This window comes from Charadrius vociferus, unplaced genomic scaffold, assembly GCF_000708025.1.
Source record: "Charadrius vociferus isolate BGI_N301 unplaced genomic scaffold, ASM70802v2 scaffold487, whole genome shotgun sequence".
NCBI classification, from domain to species: Eukaryota; Metazoa; Chordata; class Aves; order Charadriiformes; family Charadriidae; genus Charadrius; species Charadrius vociferus.
The window spans coordinates 1,754,013-1,763,076 of record NW_009649169.1 but is presented as its reverse complement, the minus strand read 5'-3'; the positions used below and the strand labels follow the sequence as shown (position 1 = coordinate 1,763,076).

General features: G+C 37.1%; 1 protein-coding gene across 1 annotated transcript in view; it reads right to left on the bottom strand.

Moving 5' to 3' along the window:
• The window catches only part of EPHA3 (EPH receptor A3), a 215,139-nt gene that overhangs the window by 205,356 nt on the left and 719 nt on the right, over positions 1-9,064 (bottom strand). The window contains exons 2-3 of the mRNA XM_009888511.1: positions 7,999-8,068; positions 7,868-7,932 (exon numbers count right to left, since the gene is read on the bottom strand). Of these exons, the coding sequence (XP_009886813.1) occupies positions 7,868-7,932; positions 7,999-8,068 (135 nt within the window). The remainder of the gene's footprint in view (positions 1-7,867; positions 7,933-7,998; positions 8,069-9,064) is intronic.

The following is a 9,064-nucleotide window of genomic DNA, read 5'->3' as shown; positions in this document are numbered from 1 at the left end:
GGCCTGGCGCTAGCCGCAGCCCCGCCGAGGGGGAGGGAAAGCGGAGGCTCTCCCCGCTGCTGCTGCCGCTCCTTCTCCTCACGTTTTCGAAAGGCTGGCAAGGAAGGCTTGGGGAAATCACTCCGGAGAAGCTATAAGTGTGCGAAATTAGGAAATTAACTAACAGCATCCTCAGGCTGTTTTCACAAACAACGTTGGAAGACTGGGGGGGGGAAACTAAGCAACGTGAGGGGGTCTCCTGCCTAGAAACTACTGCGTTCTCAGTCTCGCTGTTTCAGCGCAAGAGCACTTACACGCCTACTTTCCAATACCTTTAAAAAAATAAAAATAAACTGTAGAAAGTACTATTCTACAAGGACAATAATTTCACACTGAATATTTTCAGAAATTTTGGAGGGGAAAAAAAAAAGGAAAAAAATACATACCCAGAATAAATTACCTGCCAAAACTATTTAGACCATAAAAAAAAATAATGCAGAACCACAGCAAAGCTATCGGGCAAAAACATTTATGGGCAATTTTAACTGGAGACTGTAGTTACTCTTGTTGTGGTCTTGATGCTATAAAAACAGTCTTAAAAGCGAATGTAGTGTGCCCCTGTGATAAATAATGTTGCATGTCGTGACAGTTACTGTATTTACTTTGTTCTATTCTGGTTTATGCAAATAAATTCAGCACAAAAGAAAATGAATAAAATTATAAAGTAAGCGCTTTCTTTACAAAGGGAAAAATATCTCATGGTGATCGGGCCATTGGAGAGAACTTCTCACAAACGGCCTGCATTTATGCTGACAGGGCTGACAGAAATAAAATCCTGCCCATGAGGAGAATGATGTCGTTTCTAAGCTTTGAAAGTTAAAAAGAAAAATTGGAAGCTGAAGTATCTGCAATTCCAACTCTAAATAAGATCTTTATTTAACTCTTGGAATAGAAGCCAAAACTTGAAAACTTGCTCTTTTTTTTTTTTTCCTGAAACCACAGAAAACTGATACTAGTAATAGGTTGCTGAAGGTTGGGTAAGTTAAATGACTGATGAGGCTAATGAAATATGGGGGATTTTTGCCGTATTTTTCATTATAAAAAATGGCACATGGACTGTGCACTTATTGTATGTTTGGCTTTTTGTTGTTGTTGCAATCTTTTTTTTTTTTAATAGAAATCTCAGAATTTGAAGTAACATGGTAAAAGTGCTAGTTTCAAAAGAAAGGGGGAAAAAAGGCTTTGTCCCTCTCAATGACAATCGTGGAATAGAAATTTGCATACTTTTTAGTTTACATCAAGTTAAAAGCTGTTTTTAGCAAAACACAGTACTGTTATGATCACATTGAATTTTTCAAATGACTGCAATACAGACTAAAATTATCAAAACAACACATTTAAAGAATATCAGTGGTCCCCATTTTAAAAAGGCATTTCTTTCTTGTAACAAATCATAACACCAGGCAGGCATAAATATAATTCTGAAGTAATACATAATGTTTTTTTCAAAACATTACCCCCATTTATTTAGTCAACACCACCTAATTTTTTTTATTTAAATTTCCATTTTAAATGCATGCTTAATGCAAACAGCTGAATATAGTGCATAGATGAAACAAAAATCAAAGCCAGCTAAAGCTCACCAAAAGTACATTCTGCCCTTGACTACTCGTATACTGCTTCTGAAGACATCACCAAAACTTTCAGATGATATTCAGAAAGCAGTACTAAACAATGCTGTCATCAGTTTAACAATATTCATATAATTAAAATAATCATTGGGCATATCTCATAGCTTTATATTGCTAAAAGTAGTATCTACCAGAAAAGGGAAAAAAGTACAGTACAAATAACTTTTTTTCCCCCCTCATGTTCAGATTTCCTGTAAAAGAAGCACCCAGAGATTGAAGAAACCACCACGGCATTCTGGCTCAAGGCTCTGAGTGTGAATGAAGATATTTTACTTCAAACGAGAAAGATTTTTAGGTGTGCTTCTCCAAAGCAAAATCATTCACCTCAGAGTAACAAAAATAAATTCAAATAGTTTTATGTTAATCGGAAGAAAATAAAGAGTCTAAAAACGAGAAATAGCACGTGTTTGATTACAGAAAACTGGAGGTGAAGGGAAGAACTTATGAATACTATAGTAGAAATGCTCTTCTTTTTCAACAGCATCTCTTTAATTATTTTGAAAAAAGGAGAATAAAATGAAACAAATATAGTTTCAGTGCACCCTAGAAGCAAATATCTCAGTGAAAAAAAAGAGTATATTAACAAAAAAAGAACTACTTTCTCAATCAGCCATTCAGTGTAAGACGAAACAAAGTCTATGACTCACAAAAGCAGAATCGCAAGTGGTGCGTATGACTTTCAATCACCAAAATAGTCTGCTTGCATTCCAGACCTGATGCACACTCATGAAAGGCAGGGAGACAGTAGGAAATATATAAAGTTGTAAGGAGACAGACAAAACATAGATCAATCTTGGTTTTAACAGAATGCATTGTTTTAAGAAGTACTAAGGAAATGTCACTGCTAATAAATAGGAAGAAGAAAGTGTATAATAGTATAATGTGCCTATTTTCATTTTGGAAAGAGGAGCTTCATTTTTTTTATTTAAAAGGATATCTTTCAGTTTCAAACTTTTGTCTCATACCGATTGTTTGATATAATTTGTTGTACTTTGAAACTCGTTTTCAGAACTACCTGGTGATTTTGGTAATACTCCTCACTTCAAATACAGTATCACTTAGAAGTTGACTAGCTACGTTTGCTGTCTCAGACAAAAAATGAATACAGACCGAGATGTCAATCAGTACCAAAAGAAAACTAAAATTAGGTTGTTTCATGAATTTTTTTATTTGTTGGCCAGTTTCAAGTTTTTTTGATGGCTCAGCTGTCCTAAGATTCTGCAGTGGTGTGAAAATAAGAGCCATGTGGAGGGAAGGGAAACTTTTTGTGTGCCCAGCTGAGGGGAAGGCTGAAGCACCACACCAGGAAACCCACTGGCATTAAGGACCTACTGCAAAAAAAAAAAAAAACCACCCTTCAATCACAGGACGCATTTAACTACAAGATACAAAGCTACAGGAAAACAAACCTTATTATTTCCGCCACTCATGGAAATACTTATTAATCTTGAAAACGTCTTCCATATAAACAGATAAACCTTCTGTTCACAGTGGCCTGAATAACTGATTCTGGAATGCAGCTCATTTGAGTGTACCTTAATCACAGGCAAAATGTAACTCTGCAAAAGTTCTCTACCTTCATCCAGTCATAAGGGATATCCAAATGCTTATTTAGTCAGAGTCTTCTTCAGTCACTGTGTCCATGATAGCCCACAAAAAAAAAGGCAAAAAAGTTTTTACAGTGCCACACATTAGCTGACTATTGAAACCAGAACAAATGCAGCCAGGGAGACTGCCACTGTCCTGTGTAGGCAGTAATACAGTCTAACAAGACAAACTGCTTTCAGGCTTTTGAAATACAAGAAAGGAGTCATTTTCCTCATTTTCACTTGCATTTTTAGATTCTAACCCAATTTCGGTTGATGGAAAAACTCTCATTAATCTCAGTCACGCATGCGCTAGCCTTCCTAGCATCACACAAACTATTACAGAAGCAGGGAATGTTATCCTGCTGTCCTCTAATACTTACAAACCAGTTTCCATTACTGAGATGATCAGCTTGTTTTGATCACGAATGACTGACCCCGAAGAAAAAGCAAAGTTATTCACATCAAATTTTCAAAGCACTTCAGCGTACAGTCAGAAGCTCAAGTACGTGCCCAAAAGTTTAAGGTACTGAGCACAGCCTGCTCTCAAAGAAGTCGGATGGTTCTGAAGAAACTCCTGGACCTAGAAAACTGTCATGATCAAAGACAGTATCTTTATTTCCCAACCAGCCTTTTCAAATTTTCCCCACAATTAACTAACTTTGGTCCCATACAGAACAGGTTGGGATTGGCGTTTTTTTTGTTTGTTTGTTTGGGGGTTTTTTTGTTTGATTTGGGGTTGCGTTTTTTTTGTTTTGGTTTGTGGTTTTTTTGTTTGTTTTTTTTTTCAATTACCTCTTACATGGCAATAATAAATGCCAGAGCGTTCTTTTCTCTAGTTACAAGGAAAGCAAGATAAGCATGACTTCTCTTTTACTTTTGTACAGAGTACATAGAAAAAAAAATGCCCCAAAATTTCAAGTCCATAAATATGAGTAATAAACATGTAAAGATCAAGTCACAAGTTGGGTGACTGAAGAATGATATACTGCGATTATGTCACTTTTTTTTTCCTCAAGCTTCCCAAAGAACATGGAGCTAGAGTCAAATTAGAAGCATCTTTCTTACTTAAAAAAAAGATGCTGAAACCAATACAACTACTCGCATGAATATGCAGGGCGGGATTTTAACTGTACTCTTTTTGTCCTGTATGAATTATCCATCACATTTCTATTGTATATTATTAGTGACTTGCTTTTTTATCCTCCCAACCCCCACATCTGTGCTGCTGTAATTTACGTGAATTGCAGTTAATGATCACTTGCGTTATGCTTAATCAGCATATCAATAATATACTCTGCACAGACTAAGTAGCTCTTCTTTCTTTCCCCTTTAATGAAACCTATAGAAATGGAACTGGTATTTGACTGATTGGCATTACAAAAAGGTTGTCTAGGCAGGTGCTGGAGATGGTCATAGAGGATACAGGCCTTGTGGCTGCTGCCAATCATGCTCAAGCATCAGCAAAGCCCCCTATTATATTTTTTAAATTCTGTCGCTTTCCTATCTAGAGGGGCTGGTGTTTTGTACTTAGGGGATTTTAATGAGCTTGACCAGACCAGTGTTACTGACGCCAAGACTGTGGCTGTGTGGGATGGTTCAAGGAGAGATCACATTCTTACAGGGTGATATTATTAACCATGGTCTAAAACACTGCCATTAGAGTGTACTTATGTGGGACACAGAAATCTTCGACTACAAATGAGCTATAAATCTTAAACGGAATATTCAGGAATTTCTGGGAAGCTATTATTATAATTGCCCAAGTCAAGGCAAACTTAAAAGAATAAAGAACAACAATTGAATACTGAAAATTACAACCAATGACTTTGGGTTGTTTTGCCAGAAATCAGTCAATACCATGTATTGATACGGTCAAATTATTACCTTAGTAAGAGGTTTACTAAACACTTTGGCTGAATTATTTTTAAAAATTCTGTAAGTGACCAGCCTTAGTATACAGGCATTTATGGCTTCAGATGAGACCACTGCTGCATGCTGGAGAAGAACTGGCACAACACCAATATTCTCATTTGTGAATCACAGCCTCAAGTGTAGCTCTATTAGCTTTACCTTGTAAATCACCACTATGCTATTAGCAATCTTTCAATATGATGTGACATCTTTATTATAATGTTTTTCCACTAAAGTTTAAGTTCATATTTTAGTTAGCTCAGAGACAGATGCAGCCATATTTACCAGGTTTAATTAATTGACTATAAATAAAGGGCTGTAAAAAGAAGGTGTCTCTTTCACATGATGTTCAAGTTGTCAGCGTTTTACGGCAAAATGCCAATTCAGATAGGATAGATGTTACTATTTCTATACTTTACATTCATGTCTCAATATGTAAGCTTAAAATTTCAGGGTACTCTGAAGGCTACAGTTTAAAGTGTCAGTTATCTTACAAAAACACTCACAGTACATGATCTACATTAATTTACTACCATGCAATTTTTAACTAAGAATTTCATTAACTTGTAAGAACATCAGTACAATTCCCTGATTTACTTTGGCTTTGATATCTGTGGATATTACAGTAAACAGGAACAGCATGCACAGACACACACACAAACAAGTTGTGCCGGATTTACCTGATAAAAACTTGCAGAAGCTAATAAATTTGCTTTGAGAGATCTGGGGGCCCTTTTTGGTGGGGTAATGTAGCACATCTGTTTTTCTTACAGCCCCCAAGATACCCTGTATCACTCCCTACCAACTGCTTTAAGCATCCAAGGCAAGAGAGGCACAGCTGCAGGGAGCAGAGCAGTAGATCTGCACAGCTGCAAGGAGATGAACAGAGCAGAAGAGCAAAGGAGAGTAGAGCAGGACAGCTGTCACAGAAACAAACAGAAAAAAAAAAAAAAAGGCTTTGCAAAAAAAAAAAAAAAGAAAAAAGAAAAAATGCAAGTGGAGGCAAAAAAAACTGATGAGCTAGAAATTGCTGGAGAGTTCCCTCTTGGACATCCTGTTTATAGAGGTTTCTTATTGGGAAAAGTCAGCAGGACCAGCCACTAGAAAGAAACATGAACCCTCTTCCCACTTCTTCCCCATGAGAATGGAACAATTTGTTCAGAGACATAGAGAGAGATCCATGTATAAACTCAAAAAATAAACCAAGCCTTAATCCTTAAATACTGCTAAACACCTGCATAACACTTCATATCAAGAAGGCACTACTTAAATACTAACTACTGAATCCCATAGGACAGAGATGCAAAAGTAGTATTACCACTATTCTCTGTAAAAGTGATAAAGGTGAAGTAACAGCTTGCCCAAAGCTGCAGAAGAATCAAAAAGCGGATGTTCACGATCCTACAAGCAAACCAATGAGCAAATACCTGCCAACACCAAGAATTCAAAATGCAGTTGGTTTGGAGAAAGGACAATGGCTGGACTCTTAGCTAGCAACTCCTCGCCCTTGTCAAGACTAGAGACAAGGCCTTAGAAGTGGCAATACTCTCTTAGCAGAGGTTTTTTTGAAGGGTAGAAGACACGGGCAGACAGAGGACACAAACTCTTCTAGAAGTTGTCATCCTACAGGTAGAAATCCAAAATATGACTGCCACAGAGGAAGAAAACAAAGCATCATGAGGGTAGGCACAAGTGACAGGGCAGCAAGAGAAGGAGCCACAGGTCTCCGAGCGCCTTCTTTCAGCAAAGACTTGATGGCACAGCTTTCTCTGAGGGCAACAGAAGCTCTAGACACCAGAAAATCAGCCTGCCAAGTGGTTTTTTGTTTTTTTGTTTTTGTTTTTTTTTTCGTTCAGGGTACACAGTGAAGGAATGCAAGAGTCTCCTTGCATATCTGCTCTATGCAACGTAGAAAGACCGTAATGGGTTGTTCCTGAACACACACACAGACACATATATACATTCCACAGACACAAGAAGCTGGGGAGAGACCAGATGTCACTATTACTGGACGGCTATGCACTGATATTAAGGCATCAAAAATTTTAAAAAGAGGCTGGTGGTAAATGCTATGCAAAAATGATAGAGTTAGCAAGTTTGAAAGCACAGATGCTCTAAGACTGCACTTTTACATCTCCAAATAGAACATCTAGTTTCATTAGATTTGGATACAAGGTAAATTAAAAAAAAAACCCTCAAGAGCATTATTTAGACATTTATTTAGTAACATTTTAACTCCTCGGTAACCATACTTGAGCAATTCAGCACAAAAGTTGTCAAATAAGTACTTACATCACCTGCTTATGTCCACACATTTTTCATCTTCCATTATTTCCATCTGAATAAATTAGCGAGTAATACTATGGAACAGTCTGATGATATCTTTTAAAAATACACATTGCAATAGAAGAAGGAACAGTACCTAAAGACAATTTTTTTTTCCCCTCAATGCACCTCTTGCTTCCATTTTCGCCAATAAGAGAGAGCTCTTCCTGGGTATTACGTGCAGTGTGATGTATGTTCTAAAGAGAAGGCACCATATCTATATAAGCCATACATTGCAAGTTTAGAACAGACTATTTTTGAAGCTCCAAAGAGCCAGCGCTATTGCACAGTGTCCTCTGAAGAGGAAACAATGGTTAAATAGCACATTGGTCTGTAGCAGCACTTTCCCATTTCACAGTCTAGTGAACTCACCCCATGTGATGGGTAGGAGATCCAGCCCAGCTCCCCTTGAATTGTTTTTGAATCCAGCAGATTAACTACAAAAGAAGACAAAATGAAGAGGAATGAGTTTCATTTGCCTCTGTCCAGTTAACCTCAGTTACCCGTACCAGAAGACGTGTTTATTTGGGGACCTTGTGAGCAGTTGATTTGTTCAGGTGGCCTGGCAGTTAGCTACAAAGAAGAAAAAGACAGACAAATGAAAAGGATCGTCTTGTTTATCTTAAAACATGGTATGAACAGCAGACGGGGGAACTTTTCAAAACAAAAAAAGTGACAAAAAACAAACAATGGATTGCTGGCCAAATTAATTACAGCAGGGGGTGGGAACAGAGCGCTTCGATCAGCTGCACAAACTACAGCGTTTTCCCCTTGGATGCCTGAAATTTGGGTCAATGCATCTAACTACGTAGGTGAGATCTGAATATTTTAATCATTATTTGATTAAAGGCCTGTATTTGGCATATATAATTTTCTCAGAATACAGGAATAAATAATGAATGCTGATTAAAGTCTTTCCTGCAGTTCTTTCTTCCTGATCTAATCTGTTGCCAAATTGTCTTGCCGTAGTGAAGTGTTTTCTAAATGTCATGTGTAACACATTAGACACAAAAGTAATTATTTACAATGTTACAAGTTCAGACAAACCTACTTTTAAAGAGGGCCATCATTTCATTGTTAATCTTGCTGTTATATTTTTTTTTTGAGGTATGCAACAATTTTCAGAGTAAGAAGGAAGATTTTATTAGTAAACAGTCTGATACAGACATTTTCCAGTCAATCAAATCACACTGTTTTTATACCCATTTTAAAACATGACAGGTATTTAAAATAAATAAATACAAATTATAGAACAGTTGTCTTTGGCATTTACTTACTTGGTTTTTTATAAGCCCAATTCTCTTCCTTATCCTGGCTATAGAGTCTCCAAATGCTTAATCGCACAGTTCCCTAACTAATAATTTCTTTATTAACATGAAGCAGACCAGGTGAATTGATACAAACTATCATACAAAAAACAGCCTCTATATAAATACAAACCAATGAAGTATTAGCATACAAAATGACAATGCCTTCCGCAAGTGCACCAACCTGTGCACCTTCAATATTTATTATGTGCAATTTGGGCTTACTTTCACTGTCTGTCTGCTCCCCCCCCTTCCCCCCCCC